Raw genomic sequence first — 20,742 nt, 5'->3', positions numbered from 1 at the left:
GCTTGCCTCTATTCCAGACCTGTCTCCCATTGAAAATGTGTGTTGCATTATGAAGCGTCAAATACCACAACGGAGACTGTTAAACAACTTAAGCTGTACCTAAGCTGTACATCAAGCAAAAATGGGAAATAATTCCCCCTGAAAAGCTTCAAAAATGTGTCTCCTCAGTTCTTAAACGTTTACTGAGTGTTGTTAAAAGAAAAGGCCATGTAACACAATGGTAAAATATGCCCCTGTGCCAACTTTTTGCACTGTGTTGCTGCCATTAAATTCTAAGTTAATGATTATTTGCAAAAAAAAAAAAAAATGTTTCTCAGTTTGAACATTAACTATCTTGTCTTTGCAGTCTATTCAATTGAATATAAGTTGAAAAGGATTTGCAAATTATTGTATTCTGTTTTAATTTCCTAATTGCACAACATGCAAACTTTACTGGTTTTGGTTTTTGTATATTCATATACACAAACACATATACACATATATACATATATATGTGTGTGTGTGTGTGTGTGTGTGTGTGTACAGGTACATTGCATTTATTCATTTTTCAGTATGCCGCCATCGGGGGAAACAGTTAGGAAACCCCTGCTTTATTGAACCTAAAATGAGGTTAGTTGGGTCTATCCACACAACAGTGCAGGTCTTTCAATATCCATATACTGTTTATCTGCAAAGGATAAGACGCTTACTTCCACTGAGACAGTAAAATTGCCTAATTGTTTTTGTTTTTATCGTTTGGAACAATACTCAGCCATTTACCAGAAAGGTCCAATCGCTTCCAGAGGTGTCCTCCAGGGCCAAACAAAAACTGGCTCAGGCAGAAAGATGTACGGACAAAGCTGAAGTGCATTTATAGGCATGAATTATTAATTTTGGATTGAGAGATGCATTAAAGGGCTCAGAAAGACAGAGAGAGAGAGAGACAGAGAGAGAGAGAGAGAGAGAGAGAGAGAGAGAGAGAGAGAGAGAGAGAGAGAGAGATAACCTGGGCGGAACAAAAAAAAGAATATCCATCCATCCAACCATCCATCCATTTTCTACCGGGGTCGCGGGGGGCTCTGGCGCCTATCTCAGCTACAATCGGGCGGAAGGCGGGGTACACCCTGGACAAGTCGCCACCTCATCACAGGGCCAACACAGATAGACAGACAACATTCACACTCACATACTAGGGCCAATTTAGTGTTGCCAATCAACCTATCCCCAGGTGCATGTCTTTGGAAGTGGGAGGAAGCCGGAGTACCCGGAGGGAACCCACGCATTCACGGGGAGAACATGAAAACTTCACACAGAAAGATCCTCAGCCTGCAATTGAACCCAGGACTGCAGGAGCTTCGTATCCATCCATTTACTACCGCGTATTCCCTTTTCGGGTTGCGGGGGGCGCCGGCGCCGAATATGAGCCCTCCAAATGGGACGCAGTCCGTCCAGCTGCAGCAGCAGATTTAGGTGTCCTGCTCTACAGACATGAACATAAAGCCACAGACTCAGTGGCATTTCTTGTTAGAATAGTTAACATTGAATGGCAGAAACAAAGATAAATCTAGATTGGGATGGCTAAAAGTTCATTGGAGCTTTTTTATGCATCCACACGTACAAACCCCGTTTCCATATGAGTTGGGAAATTGTGTTAGATGTAAATATAAATATAAAAACGGAATACAATGTATTGCAAATCCTTTTCAACCCATATTCAGTTGAATATGCTACAAAGACAACATGCCTGAAGGAATCAATAAAGTACTATCTATCTATCTATTTGATGTTCAAACTGATAAACGTTTTTTTTTTTTGCAAATAATCATTAACTTTAGAATTTAATGCCAGCAACACGTGACAAATTAGTTGGGAAAAGTGGCAATATATACTGATAAAGTTGAAGAATGCTCATCAAACACTTATTTGGAACATCCCACAGGTGTGCAGGCTAATTGGGAACAGGTGGGTGCCATGATTGGGTAAAAAAACAGCTTCCCAAAAAATGCTCAGTCTTTCACAAGAAAGGATGGGGCAAGGTACACCCTTTTGTCCACAACTGCGTAAGCAAATAGTCAAACAGTTTAAAAACAACGTTTCTCAAAGTGCAATTGCAAGAAATTTAGGGATTTCAACATCTATGGTCCATAATATCATCAAAAGGTTCAGAGAATCTGGAGAAGTCACTCCACTTAAGCGGCATGGCCGGAAACCAAACATTGAATGACCGTGACCTTCAAAAACGGACATCAATCTCTAAAGGATATCACCACACGGACGCAGGAACACTTCAGAAAACCACTGTCACTAAATACAGTTTGTCGCTACATCTGTAAGTGCAAGTTAAAGCTCTACTATGCAAAGCTAAAGCCATTTATCAACAGGCCAATTTATCATCCAAAAATGCCGCCGGCTTCTCTGGGCCCGAGGTCATCTAAGATTGACTGATGCAAAGTAAAAAAGTGTTCTGTGGACTGACGAGTCCACATTTCAAATTGTTTTTGGAAATATTCAACATTGTGTCATCCAACTGAAGGGAAAGCGAACTATCCAGACTGTTATCGACACAAAGTTCAAAAGCCAGCATCTGTGATGGTATGGGGGTGCATTAGTGCCCAAGGCATAGGTAATATACACATCTGTGAAGGCACCATTAATGCTGAAAGGTACATACCGGTTTTGGAACAACATATGCTGCCATCTAAGCGCCATCTTTTTCATGGACGCCCCTGCTTATTTCAGCAAGACAATGCCAAGTCACATTCAGCACGTGTTACAACAGCGTGGCTTCGTAAATAAAAGAGTGCGGGTACTTTCCTGGCCCGCCTGCAGTCCAGACCTATCTCCAACTGAAAATGTGTGGTGCATTATGATGCAAGGGCGTAGAATTGGGTAGGGACGCTAGGGACACGTCCCTACCAATATCCAGCCGTTACTGTGTAGTCACTATCAATACAAGCGCTGCTCGTAATGTTTAGTCAATGATTATGGCACAGAAAGGGTTAAATGTCGGTCTCTGCTAGAAGTCCCGCCTCTAACCTAAATATCGCTCCCTGATTAGTTGCTAACTTACGTGTGATTGGCTGTCCCCGCTGTCACTCCTTCTGCTTGTAAAAGCTAGCCTACATGCTAGTTGCTAGCGAGCGGACGAGAGGGAGTGCAACTGTCAGTGCAAGTTGTCAACATGTTCGGCATTTGTTGTTCCTGGCACACGGTAGCTGGATGGATTTTAATATCAGTGCTGTGATTTACATTGTGTTTGTGTCTGTTTGCGTGCGTGTGTGCTGTAGGTTTTGAAGGATGTCAATGAAAAGAAAACCGGATATAAGAGACTTCTTTAGGAGTCAAACTGTAAGTTACATCAAGGGTGTATAGAGGCTCAACAATATTGAATAATTAAACAATATATCACTCCAGTCACGCCCCTTAAGAGTGCTATAATGAGCATATACCATGGACTGGAGTGATATATTGCTTTTATAAAACGGTTACCAATAAAGGCAATATGAAATAGGAATACTCAATCAATTTAATGTAGTTTTATTCAACCAGAAATACATATTCAATAAAATAGCCTCACTGTGGAAAAAAATTGTCCCACCTATCTAGACGTTAGCTCCAAATTAGCACTGCATCTCGTCTTTTCCTCCGCTTTTTGTCAGGTGAAAGTCAATGCTCAGTCCCCTCTACCATTGTTAACCCTCCCCAGAGGTGAAAGTTAACCTTAAACATGTGAATTCAACTACTTTAGTCTCCGTTTTTTAACATCGTAAAAACATCAGCTGTCTTTTACTATGGACTGCAACAGTCCGTTGTCATGGATACATGACAACAACTTCCATTCATACCAGTCATACGTGCCTGAGGCGGAGTGATAGCCTGCGCTGTGATAAGGCTTTAGAATATTTAAACCAGGGTTAACAGCCAATCAGATCGTTTTATTTTTTACATTATATTTTAGTTTCATGTATTTGTGTAGAAGTGATCAACGGTTTGAAAATACCAATGAACAAAACTTTGTGGTGGAAATACAATAAAACCTCACTAGACGATCATGTGATTATACAATTATAAAATATAATTAATTAATATTAAATAATATTCATATTTAGTAAAAACCTTTTTGCTCAGGCAGTAAGGGTACCATCAAGCTCTATGGTCATTTTCCCTAATGTATCTGTTATGCATCAACATATTTTTTTGTAAGGTGACAGACAGCAGAGAGGCTGGAGGAGATGGAGGAGGAGAGGCCAGAGAAGTTAGAGGAAGAGAGGCAGGAGGAAGTAGAGAAGGAGAGGCTGGAGATTATTACAGTTCATTTATGTTTATTTACAATGTTGTATTGCATTAATGTATTTCTGATGTTGTTGATGGATAGTAGGCTATGTTAATTGACAGTATGATGCACAGTTGCACTACAGCCCTACACTAAAGAGTAAAGATGAAAACTCTTTGAAGTTGTCTCCTTTGCTTTCATTTTAGTTGCTTTACCCTACAACATCTGCAAGACGTGAAATTATGATTACTAATGTAAAAAAAAAAAAAAGTTAACTTTCAGAGTGCTGCCTTGGAGCACTTTTGTGTCCCCACCAATCTTAAAATCAAACCTACTCCCTTGTTATGACGCGTAAAATACGACACCGGAGACCCCGGAATATTGAACGACTGAAGTTCTACATAAAACAAGAATGGGAAAAAATTCCACTTTCATAGCTTCAAAAATTAGTTCCCAAATGTTTATTGAGTGTTGTTAAAAGAATAGGTGGTGTAACACAGTGGTGAACATGCCCTTTCCCAACTACTTTGGCACGTTTTGCAGCCAAGAAATTCTAAGTTAATTATTATTTGCAAAAAAAAAAAATAAAGTTTATGAGTTTGAACATCAAATATATTGTCTTTATAGTGCATTCAATTGAATACGGGTTAAAAGGATTTGCAAATCATTTTATTCCGTTTATATTTGGGCCTACCGAGGATGTCGTGGTGGTTTGTGCAGCCCTTTGAGACACTAGTGATTTAGGGCTATATAAGTAAACATTGATTGATTGATTGATATTTACATCTAACACAATTTCCCGACTCATATGGAAACGGAAAATTAACGAATTACACAATGTGCTAACTTCACTGGTTTTGGGTTTTGTACTTCACGGAAATAAAACTACCAGTCAGGCCGTGAACAAATTAACAGTGATAAATGAGGATTTACTGTATTCTGTAAGGGTCTGTGATGTATGACTGATTGAAAAATAATGTTAAAGCCCAGCTTCATTGCATGTTTTATACTTATTTTTTCTTTACAGTTTTTTCGTAACTATGTTTATTTAAACAAATGAACTTGAAAACATGAAAACATTCAGAGAATGGTACGTGTAATTGGTGAGTTAAGTGTGCCCTCTGCAGATGAAAGTAAGGTATAGCACAAGGCTCGGTTTATGAACCTTTACTGTATTAAGGCTGAAAGTATCAAAGAGACTCGGGGTATACATCATTTGACTTGAAAAGGGTTGATAAATTAGTCCTCCATCACTTCATCTCATCAACTGGTCCATAAATAGTAAACAAATTGTTTCTGAACAATCTTTAAAAAGCTGAAAAACTAATGTGATACCATCCTAAACACCCAATATTACAGCTTAATAACGGTACAAAATATGCAATCACATCACAAAAGCTTATATCTTTAAGAAATTCGCAACACATTTGGAAGCAGTAGAAATTGACATAACTGCAATGTAAGTTTATTTGCAAAAATCAACGGGCTTGATTTAGCAATCTACCACTAGGTGTCCTTATTGTGCTGGAAGAGATGCTGTCACACATTGTAAGGACTTCTAAAACATTAAAAGTTAAAGTACCAATGATTGTCGCACACACACTAGATGTGGTGAAATTTGTCCTCTGCATTTGACTCATCCCCTTGTTCACCCCCTGGGAGGTGAGGGGAGCGGTGGGCAGCGTTGCCGCGCCTGGAAATCATTTATGGTGATTTAACCCCCCATTCCAACCCTTGATGGTGAGTGTCAAGCAGGGAGGTAACGGGTCCCATTTTTATAGTCTTTGGTATGACTCGGCCGGGGTTTGAACTCCCAACCTACCGATCTCAGGGCGGACACTCTAACCACTAGGCCACTGATGTTGACTTGTTTATGGCAATGCCGTTTCAAAGTGTGTTTTAGAGTGCATTTAAAAGAAAATGTGGGTGAACTTTTAAACAGAATGTAATCTTTACTACTAAAGGCTATGTAGCTGCTTCCACATTCAAACAAGCTGTTCCGCTGGCAGTCTGGCCTCATATTGAAGACACTAAGGACGTTTAAAATAAAAATAAAAACCTTTTCTAGTCTACCAGCCATCGACACTATGGAGGTGGAGGGTAGGAAGGCTGAGTGGTTCTGGTGCCGCCGGTTGGCGCGGACACTTAAAGAGAAGGTGAAGGATGCCTTGTGAGCGAGTGGTTCCAATTGACAGGGTTGGTCATGGTCAGCCTTGTGAGTGGAAATCCACGTGAGAATGTAGCAGTTGGCCCAGCGAGGGTCACAAGAGGCCAACAGTCAGACAAAGGGGGCACTCACGGATAAGCTGGATACAACTTCCATTGATTTAACTCTTCATCAACTGGTTATCCATTGCAGTTAATAGAAGTGAGTGTGACTTGCTACGGTTAAGGGTCGCAAAATAAAATTATCTCCAGTTTGATGAGTAAAGATTGTCCTGCTTTGCTACAATAAAAACTCTAATTGAGTTAGTGCACGTAAACTCAAGAGGCAACCAGACCTCAACCGTACTTGTGACTTTTTTTTTTTTACCAATTAGCCAAGGGCTGTCGGCTGAATGTGATTGGCTGCTTTAATGTCTAGGAGGGCCGCGGGGTCAGTGCTCAATCACAGTCTAGTTGGAGAGGTTATGTGTATGAACGACTTGCTAGTTGACAGGGCGGGGATGGGGTCAAAAGGAGTAAGGGCGGGGGAAAGGACCCCTGCCAGCTCTAAAGAGTTGCCTTTTGTAGCCAACACAGTGTTCGAGGCGGCCAAGCCTTTCAGGACTCTCCGTGCCCCCCTCCCCTCCAAACCCACAACAGCTGATGACAAGGCCCCAGCTGCTAATTATCCGAGTGACAGAGAGTCACTGAAGTGGGCCTGTCAGAGTGAGGGGTGGCCCTTGTGTGTGCAGCGGGCTAACTATGAGTGAGGGGGATCATAAAGAAAGGCCGACCCTGGCCGAAAGTGATTGAACTCAAATTAATATTTCTTCCAGTTAAACAATCCTAATCAGTCTATTTGTATCCACAAAAAACTACAAATTATGTTTACTGTCACATAAATGCTATATGTATTGAGCTGAAGTAACAGACTACAATTTACATGAAATGTCGTATCAAAGTATCATACATAAATACTTGGATTAGGAAGACTAAAAAACCTAAAAGTAATCAGACTAATTACAGTTTTACAATTATTTAATCATGATTAATCACCATTTATTCTGTTTCTGTCATCATTTCCTGTTTGGTAGTTTTATTTTCTTATAATGCATTGTTTCGTAATTTCTAAACACAGGCCTGCTATCTCCTGCTTCCCGCTATGTTTTTACTCTGTGCCTTATCTAGTTAGTTTGCACCACTGTCTATTTGTGACTTTTTTTGTATCTTGCTGCTTCGTGTGAAATTATGATTTATTAATAAATACTTTATTGATCCTCCGAGCAGCCATGTCTTTACATCCTGGAGTAACTCCAGACAAAATCAGGGCAACACGTAACAGTTCCCCCGTCATGACAAAAGTGTGGCTTTCCATGATGCGTATGTGTAAATCAGGTTAAAAAAAATGCAATGTAATTAATGAGAAAACTTAGTTACTGCCGTTAACATACAATTTTTGACAGCCCTAATAAATACTTGTCGCCTTTTTGAGTCCATATTAGAGTAACATCTGGGATACAGGAGAAGTTCCGGTGGAATTCCATATGAAATAGTCCTTAGATTGGAGTTCACGAGCTGCATGAAAGCAGGGAAAAAATACTTTTAGTTTACAAAAAATATGTTTTGTAGCAATAGTTTAAAAAAAAATAGCACAAACTTACAAGTCGTAATCTTTGGTTTGGCACAGGAATAGACCTGCACCGAGTGCTGATCCACACAGCATCCTGACAGCGTCATGTCAGGCACTTTGAAATACAACTTGGAAGCAAAACAAAAACAGTTAATCACTTTAAAACAACATATAGCTTACAAACACAGTGGTACCTCAGTTTTTGTTAGTAATCTGTTTCAAAAAATCTGTGAAAGACCGAATTGTACGAAAAGCAAAGCAATTTTTCCCATAACAAATAATACAAACCAAAAAATTATGTTCCAGGCACGGACACCCAAAAAACTTTTTATAAATAATAATAGTAGTTTTACATACAGAAAACACTTTTAAAAATATGTATAAATGACAAATTCAACTAAACATTACAAACAGAGAAAAGGGGGTTATGCAGAAGCCACACATACTTTGTTAGGAGTTCTTTCTTGAATTCAATAGTGTTTCTCACCTTCTTTAAAAAAGAGCAAGTATTCCAACTCTCTCTGTCCACATGGTGGATTATTTTGCAGTCTCTATATAGAAAGTGAAGTGAATTATATTTGAATAGCACTTTTTCCTAGAAAGACTCAAAGCTCTTTACATAGTGAAACCCATTATCTCCATCTTAAAGCTGAATTTAAACCAGTGTGGGTGGCACTGGAGGATGGTGGGTAAAGTGTATTGCCCAAGGACACAAAGGCAGTGACTAAGATGGCGGAAGCTGGAATCAAACCTGGTACTCTTAAGTTGCTAGCAAAGCCACTCAACCAACTACAGCCACGCCGCCCCGTTAGCAAATAAACTATAGCGCTTTTTTTTAGATTTTGACTATCATTTACATTGCCTGTGTGAGACAAGCACACATATAATTTTCTTTTTTTTTATGCATATCAAATCGTAAATAAAAGCTAGCAAAGGGTGGCTAACAATGCAGGCAATGGGGATTTCATCTATTCGGTCTATGAAGCCCTAAAAAACAATCAAAACCCTCCAACACCGTTTTATATACATGCTGTAAGTATGTAAATAATTTAGTAACAGACAAATAATAATGACATTTAATATCAGTTGAAGTGTTACGACACATTTATTTCACAACATTCACTATTTCCTTCATTAAAATACAACTATTACCAAACATGGCAGACTTCATGAGAACATAATGTAGCAGTATTGCTCAATGCTGAACAACAAATACGAAGTACAAACATAATTAAACAATCATTTTATAGTGTCTGCTCTCAAAACTTGTGTATTCTGTTTAGATGTTGAATTCAGCATAATCCTCACTGAGGTGAAAAAAAAAAAAAACGACTTTTGTGGTCGATCATCGCGTTGTCTCCGGGACTAAAGTGAATCTCAAATTTGACTACCGGTAACTTCCAGGTTTATGGCCACAACCTTCTGCTATACAAGTGAGAGGCATGGATCATTATACGGATTTAACTTTTACCAACTCAGAGGCAATGCAGCAGTTCACCGACTCAATATGTGATTACGGCACTGATAAGAGTAGTCCCTCGGTGTTAGCGCTTATAATAGCAATGTCGTTAATACTTTGTTAATATTCAGGTGGTGACATGTAAATTGGGAATATTGTGAGCGGTTTTTGGGCAGTAAAGACTAATTAGTGGTCTTGTACAAGCCTAATATTACAAATTAAATTGCATAAAAAAAGAGAAAAACATGTTTTCTTGTTTGACATATGAATTGTGAATGGTAAGCCAAACTCCAAAAAAAGTTCACTTCGCCTTTTGAAACAGTAATACTAACCGTCGGGATTTTTACCCAAAGGACCCGGATTTCCCTCGCCCGTACGCGGGTCTCCGGGCCCCCCCCCTGGAGCCAGGCCAAGAAGTGGGGCATGATGGCGAGCGCCTGGTGGCCCGGCCTGTCCCCATGGGGCCCGGCTGGGCACAGCCAGAAGAGGGAACGTCGGTCCCACCTCCAATGTGCTCACCACCCAGAACAGGGGCCATAGAGGTCGCGTGTAATGTGAGCTGGGTGGAAGCCAATTTAGAATCAGAATCAGAATCAGTCATACTTTATTAATCCCCGAGGGGAAATTAAAATTTTCAGCAGGGTACTTGGCGGTCCAATCCTCAACTACATAAGCCTAGCTCTTGCGACATGGAACGTCACCTCGCTGGGGGGCAAGGAGCTACAGTAGTGCGCGAGGTGGAGAAGTTCAGGCTCGATATAATCGGACTCACTTTGACGCACAGCAAGGGGCTCTGGAACCAGTTCTCTCGAGACAGTCTGGACTCTCTTCCACTCTAGCGTTGCCAGCACAGAGAGGCGACGGGCTGGAGTGGCAATTCTTGTTGCCCCCGGCTTAAAGCCTGCACGTTGGAGTTCAACTCGGTGGACGAGAGGGTAGCTTCCCTCCGCCTTCGGGGGGTAGGACGAGTCCTGACTGTTGTTTGTGCCTACGCGCCAAGCGGCAGCTCAGAGTACCCACCCTTTTTGGATTTACTCGAGGGAGTACTGGAGAGTGCTCCCCCGGGTGATTCCCTCGTTCTATTGGGGGACTTCAACGCTCATATTGGCAATGACAGTGAAACCTGGAGAGGTGTGATTGGAAGAATGGCCGCCCAGATCTGAACCAGAGTGGTGTTTTGTTATTGGACTTTTGTGATCCTCACAGATTGTCCATAACAAACAACAAGTTCAAACATAAGGGTGTCCTTATGTGCACTTAGCACCAGGACACCCTTGGCCGCAGTTCAATGATTGACTTTCTAGTTGTGTCATCGGATGAAGAGAGGGGCGGAGCTTTCTATCGTGGTGAGTTGACTGCAATGGTGCGGGACGACGCCTTACAGACCTGGCAGGCCTAAACACACTGTGAGGGTCTGCTGGGAACGCCTAGCAGAGTCTCCTGTCAGAGAGAGTTTCAATTCCCGCCTCCGGAAGAACTTTGAACATGTCACGAGGGAGGCGCTGGACATTGAGTTTGAGTGGACCATGTTGAGTACCTCTATTGTCGAGGCGGCCGATTGGAGCTGTGGCTGCAAGGTGGTTGGTGCCGGTTGTGGCGGTAATCCTAAAACCCACTGGTGGACACCAGCGGTGAGGGATGCCTTCAAGCTGAAGAAAGAGTACCATCAGGTTCTTTTGACTCATAGGACTACGGAGGCAGCAGACAGGTACCGACAAGCAGTCGCGGAGGCAAAAACTCGTACATGGAAGGAGTTTCAAGGAAGCCATGGAAAACAACTTCCAGATGGCTTCAAAGCAATTCTGGACCACCATCTGCCGCCTCAGGGAAGCAGTGCAATGTCAACACCGTGTAGGGTGGGGATGGTGTTCTGCTGACCTCAACTGCGAATGTTGTGTATCGGTGGAGGGAATATTTCGAAGACCTCTTCAATCCTACCAACACATCTTCCGATGAGGAAGCAGTGCCTGGGGAATCTGTAGTGGGCTCTCCTATATCTGGGGATGAGGTCGCTAAGGTAGTTAAAAAGCTCCACGGTGGCAAGGCCCCGTGGGTTGATGAGTTCCGCCCGGAGTTCCTTAAGGCTCTGGATGCTGTGGGGCTGTCTTGGTTGACAAGACTCTGCAACATCGCCTACCTCTAGATTGGCAGACCGGGGTGGTGGTTCCTCTCTTTAAGAAAGGGAACCGGAGGGTGTGTTCAATCGTGGGATCACAATCAGCCTTCCCCGTAAGGTTTATTCAGGTGTAATGGAGAGGAGAGAAGATAGTCAAACCTTGGATTCAGGAGGACCAGTGTGGTTTTCGTCTTGGTCGTGGAACTGTGGACCAGCTCTAGAGTCTCGGCAGGGTTCTTGAGGGTGCATGGATGTTTGCCCAACCAGTCTACATGTGCTTTGAGGACTTGGAGAAGGCATTCGACCGTGTAACCCGGCAGGTCCTGTGGGGAGTGCTCAGAGAGTATGGGGGAAAGGACTGTCTGATTGTGGCGGTCCGCTCCCTGTAAGATCAGTGTCAGAGCTTGGTCCGCATTGCCGGCAGTAAGTCTGACCCGTTTCCAGTGAGGGTTGGACTCCGCCAAGGCTGCCCTTTGTCACCGATTCTGTTCATAACTTTCATGTAAAGAATTTCTAGGCGCAGTCAGGGCGTTGATGGTATCTGGTTTGGTGGCTGCAGGATTAGGTCCCTGCTTTTTGCAGATGACGTGGTCCTGATGGCTTCATCCAGCCAAGATCTTCAGCTCTCACTGGATCGGTTCGCAGCCGAGTGTGAAGCGACTGGGATGGGAATCAGCACCTCCAAGTCACAGTCCAAGGTTCTCGCCCGGAAAAGGGTGGAGTGCCATCTCCGGGTTGGGGAGGAGATCTTGCCCCAGGTGGAGGAGATCAAGTACCTCGGAGTCTGGTTCAAGAGTGTATAGTGAAATCGACAGGCGGATCGGTGCGGCGTTTTCAGTAATGCGGACGCTGTATCGATCCGTTGTGAAGAAGAAGGAGCTGAACCGGAAGGCAAAGCTCTCCATGTACCGGTCGATCTACGTTCCTATCCTCACCTATGGTCATGACCTTTGGGTTATGACCGAAAGGACAAGATCACGGGTACAAGCGGCCGAAATGAGCTTCCTCCGCCGGGTGGCGGGGCTCTCCCTTAAAAATAGGGTGAGAAGCTCAATCATCCGGGAGGAGCTCAAAGTAAAGCCGCTATTCCTCCACATCGAGAGGAACCAGATGAGTTAGTTCAGGCATCTGGTTTGGATGCCACCCAAACGCCTCCCTGGGGAAGTGTTTCGGGTACGTCCGACCGATAAGAGCCTACGGGGAAGACCCAGGACATGTTTGGAAGTCTATCTCTCCCGGCTGGCCTGGGAATGCCTCTGGATCCCCCGGGAGGAGCTGGACAAAGTGGCTGGGGAGAGGGAAGTCTGGGCTTCCCTGCTTTGGCTGCTGCCCCCGTGACCCGACCTCGGATAAGCGGAAGAAGATGGATGGATGGATGGGAGTTTTACCACAGTTTTCATTAATACCGTTTATATTTATATCCCTACCCAACATCTACCCATTTTTCTACAGCGAGCGTCTGCCACCTTTGATCAGAAGTGGGATAAATCAGACAAAAACAGCCCGGTTGTTTTTATGTGTGTACCCCGCTTAAATCACCAACGCGTGGGATTCTTTGTTTGGGCACTCAATTCCGTGGAAAGAGATTAGTTTGTTAGGCACTATGTTTGGCCATTCCATATACATGATGGTATACCAAAACCGCGGCAAACTTTTGGTGAAAATGTATTTAGAATATGGAATGCAAAGTGGGGCCCACAAAAACTGAGATACCACAGTACTTTTTACATTTCAAGATGATTTACACATATGCCTTTATGTCTGAACTATTACCAACTTGTCATCTTTGAAAATACGACATATGGTGCAATATATATAAACTTGCAGATTTATAATTGCAGCAGTTTTGTGTATTAACCTACTTTGACATAGGCGATGAGGTCTGTGCAAAGGGGGTCAGTCGGTCCTGCTGCCGGACCTGAAAAGTCGATGTTGCCTTCCATTGTGATTTCGCGAGATTTAGGAAACTTTTGTCCTGAATGTTAATGAAGGCAAAAAAAATCCGTAGTTGTTCTCCTTCTTTCTTTAAAGAATGTATTCTCTGAGTAACCAACTCTTACCGAGGACCCACACAAGAAGGTTCTTCTCCTTAGAAACATCTAGTTGTCCAAAGCTCACTTTAACATCCACACACCCCATCTGAGGTCTGCACAAAAAAAATAAATATAATGCAAACACATTAAACAAAAATATATTTGGATTTAAGGTAGTCTAAGATTCTTTTATCAGTATGGTGTTGATCTGTGGTACAACATTACTTCCAATTTTGTCACCATGAGCTATATTTCACAATATTGTAGTGCAGCACAATTCTACTACAGTATAAATGTGGTTGAATATTAGGCTTGACATTGCAATTCTCTGAGACAATTTTTCAAACACCATGTACAGGACAATGGGCTTTTTATTTACATTAAATCACACTGTTTTACTATAATCATACTTCAAATATTGTAAGTTTCCTATCGTCTTGTTCTTAGTGTCTATTGTCTTTCTGCCATATTTAAATGGGAGGTCTGGAAAGGGCAATCGATTTAGGAACCTTTTCAATAATAATTAATAGAAAGTAGACAAAATAATACATTGAGTAAAAACATTTTTAGCACACTCGCATACTCCACAATACATTCATGCATGTAATAGACAAGTAAAAATAGGAAATTATTAATGCGATCCTTACCCCGCGAGCTGATGAATTATAGCCATGCGTGCATCAATGGCCAGAGCAGTGTCGTCAGGATGTTGGTTTGTGATGCAATATAGTACCTTCTTGTCTAAATCGTCGATATTTAAAAATTTGATTGTATTTTAATGTAAATATAGAATACTATTATTTTCCTTTTGTTGTGCAACTCCAGATACAGTAACTGCAGATAAATGCATACAGTGCTTTTACGACTTACTGTAATTGTCACTTGCTGGCAAAATCACAATATTGTGGAACCTCTTCTTTGGATTTGTGTGTTTTGTTTTTTACCCGCATATACTCCAAAAGAAAGAGCAACTGAAAAAAGTAATATGCGAAGGAACATGAGAAGGGGAGAATACACACTGAGAGTTGTATGAAAGTTTACAGTTAATACATACTTATTATCAAAGTAAAAATAGGATATTACTGATGTTCTGTCTTACTTTTAAAAATGGTTATATTATTTGTATATTTGTGAGGAAATGAAGTGTGACAGTCAGGTGTCATCAGTCTGAGTAGTTTTACATTTGTTATTCCTTACCATAAGTAGTGGCTAGCTTCTTCTTACACTTCTATGATGACTATATTGCCATAAAAATTGCCAGTATGGTTGAGGTTTTGTGGTGACATTTTAATTGTATGATAATATTTATAATTTCAATATTTCCAATGGAAAGAAATTGTTTTGAAATGTGTTCAAATCCATGGCTGACCAGGGACCTGAGATGATTTGTGTTTGACGTTACATTGTATTTCTTCACTGACTGATTAAATGATGATAAATGAAAAATGGCATAATACTAAAATAGTTTACCTGTTAAAAAAAGGCAGGTGTGCTTCACAGTACTCAAAACTATTCTTGACGCTTTCATGAAGTTTGAGAGTCACTGACACAAGCAGGTGGTTTTGCTCTTCCTTCAGTTGGTATGACCCCAGAATAGGAGGAACAGGGACCTGTGGAAAATGTTGGACGTATTTAACAAAGAAAATGTGAACTTGTATTAGCTGTGTGTTTGTAACCTGAGATGTGTAGCCACAAAGTCGAAAGGGTTCCAAAGGAGGAGAGAAAGGAAACTTGTAAGGTCCAGAGAAAGATGAGCCATCGTCGTTATCAACACTGCACGCTGTTAAGATATTGGAATCCAATGAGGTGACGCAGGGATGCACCAAAATATCCTGCAATGGTGATCCATTAGGTGGCAGAGTAAGGGTCACTGTCACATTTGGGAGCACCCCCTCCACTTCACACTGTTGATAGTAAAACGAAGTGCAATGAACAGACTGAGAGCAATTAGTACAAAAAGTAATTTTGCTTTAGAGCTTACTTTGCACATCACCGTGCCAAATACATCCCACGTATCTTGTCTACTTGGGTCACCATACTGTTTTGAGCGCACCGTTTCTGTTAGTGCTATGTTCACAACAGCACGTCCCTTGTGGAAGCCTGTTTTCCAGGCTGGCTGCTTCTGGTTCCCAGCAGGGGCGAGAACAGAGGCTAAAGCAAGTACCCCCAAAGAGGGCACATCAAGGGGTGTACCAAAGGGGCAAACATGCAGGAGCACAGTGGGCAGCGCTGCCAGTCGAGAGGCTGTCACTTCACTATCGATCTTACCCCCAGAGTCCAGGAGAAAATTCTGCAAACCAGTCAAAAATGTGATGCCCAGGGAAACGGACAGCAGGTTGGTTAAAGGGGGCCGGGGCTCAGCCGGGACATCCACTAGACCTAGGCAAGCTAGGATGAGAGGTCCATGAGTGATGACCAATACTGGCCAGAGTGCTCCCTGGCCAGGACCGTCCACACACAACTCATGAACAGGTGTCCGTGGGCAACGACGGCAATCATCTCTGAGAAGAACGAATGACTTCTGTTGATCTGAAAGGCCGAGCTCAGTCAGCAGGAGTTTGAGCACAGTGTTGTCATCTGGAACAGCTACATAGGAGGAGCCTGCTAGTATCTTTGCACGGTGCTCCACCGTAGCAAACCTCCTGCGTGAGTGAACATGGAGCACAAGCAGATACAATTAGTGTGAGTTTGAGTTTATTTCGAACATGCAGACATACAACATGATACACCACAATTTCCAGATTCTCTATTCAACATGTTCGAAAAGGAGTAGCAAGAAGCAGATCTTGTTCAATCCAACCCCTTTTCCTTTACATAGCAGTTGCTAAAACTTTTGTTCACTTCTTGTTCTCAATTTATTCACAATATACTCCATTAATAATAACAATAAAAATGTATGAATAAATAAATACTCCTCTCTGAGCTGCAACCTTATCGTGGTAGAGGAGTTTGCGTGTCCCAATGATCCTAGGAGCTATGTTGTCCGGGGGCATAAAGCCCCCTGGTAGGGTCTCCCAAGGCAAACAGGTTCTAGGTGAGGGATCAGACAAAGAGCAGCTCGAAGACCTTTATGAAGATGAAAAACCATGGACCCAGATTTCCCTCGCCCGGACGCGGGTCACCGGGGCCCCCCTCTGGAGCCAGGCCCGGAGGTGGGGCACGATGGCGAGCGCCTGGTGGCCGGGCCTGCTCCCATGGGGCCCGGCCGGGCACAGCCCGAAGAGGCAACGTGGGTCACCCCTCCAATGGGCTCACCACCCATAGCAGGGGCCATAGAGGTCGGGTGCATTGTGAGCTGGGCGACAGCCGAAGGCAGGGCACTTGGCGGTCCGATCCTCGGCTACAGAAGCTAGCTCTTGGGACGTGGAACGTCACGTCACTGGGGGGGAAAGAGCCTGAGCTAGTGCGCGAAGTCGAGAAATTCCGGCTGGATATAGTCGGACTCACTTCGACGCACAGCAAGGGCTCTGGAACCACTTCTCTCGAGAGGGATTGGACCCTCTTCCACTCTGGCGTTGCCGGCAGTGAGAGGCGACGGGCTGGGGTGGCAATTCTTGTTTCCCCCCGGCTCAAAGCCTGTACGTTGGAGTTCAACCCGGTGGACGAAAGGGTAGCCTCCCTCCGCCTTCGGGTGGGGGGACGGGTCCTGACTGTTGTTTGTGCTTATGCACCAAACAGCAGTTCAGAGTACCCACCCTTTTTGGGAACACTCGAGGGAGTACTGGAAAGTGCTCCCCCGGGTGATTCCCTTGTCCTACTGGGAGACTTCAACGCTCACGTTGGCAACGACAGTGAAACCTGGAGAGGCGTGATTGGGAAGAATGGCCGCCCGGATCTGAACCCGAGTGGTGTTTTGTTATTGGACTTTTGTGCTCGTCACAGTTTGTCGATAACAAACACCATGTTCAAACATAAGGGTGTCCATATGTGCACTTGGCACCAGGACACCCTAGGCCGCAGTTCCATGATCGACTTTGTAGTTGTGTCATCGGATTTGCGGCCTCATGTTTTGGACACTCGGGTGAAGAGAGGGGCGGAGCTTTCTACCGATCACCACCTGGTGGTGAGTTGGCTGCGATGGTGGGGGAGGATGCCGGACAGACCTGGGAGGCCCAAACGCATTGTGAGGGTCTGCTGGGAACGTCTGGCAGAGTCTCCTGTCAGACAAAGTTTCAATTCCCACCTCCGGAAGAACTTTGAACATGTCACGAGGGAGGTGCTGGACATTGAGTCCGAGTGGACCATGTTCCGCACCTCTATTGTCGAGGCGGCAGATCGGAGCTGTGGCCGCAAGGTAGTTGGTGCCTGTCGGGGCGGCAATCCTAAAACCCCTTGGTGGACACCAGCGGTGAGGGATGCCGTCAAGCTGAAGAAGGAGTCCTATCGGGTCCTTTTGGCTCATAGGACTCCGGAGGCAGTGGACAGGTACCGACAGGCCAAGCGGTGTGCAGCTTCAGCGGTCGCGGAGGCAAAAACTCGGACATGGGAAGAGTTCGGGGAAGCCATGGAAAACGACTTCCGGACGGCTTCGAAGCGATTCTGGACCACCGTCCGCCGCCTCAGGAAGGGGAAGCAGTGCACTATCAACACCGTGTATGGTGCGGATGGTGTTCTGTTGACCTCAACTGCGGATGTTGTGGATAGGTGGAAGGAATACTTCGAAGACCTCCTCAATCCCACCAACACGTCTTCCTATGAGGAAGCAGTGCCTGGGGAATCAGTGGTGGACTCTCCTATTTCTGGGGCTGAGGTCGCTGAGGTAGTTAAAAAGCTCCTCGGTGGCAAGGCCCCAGGGGTGGATGAGATCCGCCCGGAGTTCCTTAAGGCTCTGGATGCTGTGGGGCTGTCTTGGTTGACAAGACTTTGCAGCATCGCGTGGACATCGGGGGCGGTACCTCTGGATTGGCTGACCGGGGTGGTGGTTCCTCTCTTTAAGAAGGGGGACCGGAGGGTGTGTTCCAACTATCGTGGGATCACACTCCTCAGCCTTCCCGGTAAGGTTTATTCAGGTGTACTGGAGAGGAGGCTACGTCGGATAGTCGAACCTCGGATTCAGGAGGAGCAGTGTGGTTTTCGTCCTGGTCGTGGAACTGTGGACCAGCTCTATACTCTCGGCAGGGTTCTTGAGGGTGCATGGGAGTTTGCCCAACCAGTCTATATGTGCTTTGTGGACTTGGAGAAGGCATTCGACCGTGTCCCTCGGGAAGTCCTGTGGGGAGTGCTCAGAGAGTATGGGGTATCGGACTGTCTTATTGTGGCGGTCCGTTCCCTGTACGATCAGTGCCAGAGCTTGGTTCGCATTGCCGGCAGTAAGTCGAACACATTTCCAGTGAGGGTTGGACTCCGCCAAGGCTGTCCTTTGTCACCGATTCTGTTCATAACTTTTATGGACAGAATTTCTAGGCGCAGTCAAGGCGTTGAGGGGTTCCAGTTTGGTAACCGCAGGATTAGGTCTCTGCTTTTTGCAGATGATGTGGTCCTGATGGCTTCATCTGACCGGGATCTTCAGCTCTCGCTGGATCGGTTCGCAGCCGAGTGTGAAGCGACCGGAATGAGAATCAGCACCTCCAAGTCCGAGTCCATGGTTCTCGCCCGGAAAAGGGTGGAGTGCCATCTCCGGGTTGGGGAGGAGACCCTGCCCCAAGTGGAGGAGTTCAAGTACCTAGGAGTCTTGTTCACGAGTGAGGGAAGAGTGGATCGTGAGATCGACAGGCGGATCGGTGCGGCGTCTTCAGTAATGCGGACGTTGTACCGATCCGTTGTGGTGAAGAAGGAGCTGAGCCGGAAGACAAAGCTCTCAATTTACCGGTCGATCTACGTTCCCATCCTCACCTATGGTCATGAGCTTTGGGTCATGACCGAAAGGATAAGATCACGGGTACAAGCGGCCGAAATGAGTTTCCTCCGCCGTGTGGCGGGTCTCTCCCTTAGAGATAGGGTGAGAAGCTCTGCCATCCGGGAGGAGCTCAAAGTAAAGCCGCTGCTCCTTCACATCGAGAGGAGCCAGATGAGGTGGTTCGGGCATCTGGTCAGGATGCCACCCGAACGCCTCCCTAGGGAGGTGTTTAGGGCACGTCCAACCGGTAGGAGGCCACGGGGAAGACCCAGGACACGTTGGGAAGACTATGTCTCCCGGCTGGCCTGGGAACGCCTCGGGATCCCCCGGGAAGAGCTAGACGAAGTGGCTGGGGAGAGGGAAGTCTGGGTTTCCCTGCTTAGGCTGTTGCCCCCGCGACCCGACCTCGGATAAGCGGAAGATGATGGATGGATGGATGGATGAATAAATAAATAATAATTAGTGATGTAAGTTATATTTCAAGGCAGCACAGTGAAAGAGGGGTTAGTGCATGTGCCTCACAATAAGAAGGTCTTGAGTTCAATCCCGTGCTCGGGATCTTTCTGTGTGGAGTTTGCATGTTCTCCCCGCGACTGCGTGAGTTCCCTCCGGTTTCTCCGACTTCCTCCAACCTCCAAAGACATGCACCTGGGGATAGGTTGATTGGCAACACTAAATGGTCCCTAGTGTGTGAATGTGAGTGTGAATATTGTCTGTCTATCTGTGTTGGCCCTGCGTAGAAACAGCGACTAGTCCAGGGTGTACACCACCTTCCGCCCGAATGCAGCTGAGATAGGCTCCAGCACCCTCCACGACCCCAAAAGAGACAAGCGGTAGGAAATGAATGGATGAAAGTTATATTTCATATGGTGAGATAAGTAAGATTATCTAGAAAATGAATGGATGGTGACGTCACAAGACATAGATATATTATTACATTGTACATATGGCCGTCATATGTAATTATTTAAAATACAGACGCAGAAATTAAAACAGACCAATTATTAAAAAGCTATATACTAACCTTGAAAAGCGTACAGACGCATTTTCCCCATTATCTTGAGAAATAATCCACAAAGCACGAAAACTCATTTATGCAGTTGCACTATACAAAAAGCTACACAAAAAGTGACAACTTTAAAATATGTAAAATTATACTTTCGTCATTTCATCGACGGACATGTATTACTGGAAGCATCGGCGACACACGGCAACTTACTTCCTGTTGCTATCTCACGTGACACAATACGCGCCAATCACCTGACAAGAAC

At 44.5% G+C, this 20,742-nt stretch overlaps 1 protein-coding gene across 2 annotated transcripts; it reads right to left on the bottom strand.

Moving 5' to 3' along the window:
• Window positions 1–3,500: 3,500 nt before the first annotated feature.
• ap5m1 (adaptor related protein complex 5 subunit mu 1) lies at window positions 3,501–20,720 on the bottom strand. Of its 2 annotated transcripts, none has more exons than XM_061895309.1 (8): window positions 20,496–20,720; window positions 15,617–16,277; window positions 15,312–15,539; window positions 15,106–15,245; window positions 13,663–13,748; window positions 13,465–13,577; window positions 8,059–8,155; window positions 3,501–7,972 (listed from the first exon to the last, which is right to left on the bottom strand). In XM_061895309.1, exons 1-8 carry the CDS (start codon window positions 20,561–20,563, stop codon window positions 7,896–7,898), a joined length of 1,470 nt encoding a protein of 489 aa, XP_061751293.1. In that variant the 5' UTR covers window positions 20,564–20,720; the 3' UTR covers window positions 3,501–7,895. The 2 variants fall into 2 exon arrangements, with proteins under 2 accessions (XP_061751293.1, XP_061751292.1); XM_061895308.1 differs by lacking the exon at window positions 20,496–20,720 and adding an exon at window positions 19,994–20,470.
• Between the last annotated feature and the right edge of the window lie 22 nt (window positions 20,721–20,742).

The sequence above is a fragment of the Nerophis ophidion genome, linkage group LG03, assembly GCF_033978795.1.
Source record: "Nerophis ophidion isolate RoL-2023_Sa linkage group LG03, RoL_Noph_v1.0, whole genome shotgun sequence".
Lineage (NCBI taxonomy): Eukaryota > Metazoa > Chordata > Actinopteri > Syngnathiformes > Syngnathidae > Nerophis > Nerophis ophidion.
This window is presented reverse-complemented; position numbering and strand designations above follow the sequence as displayed.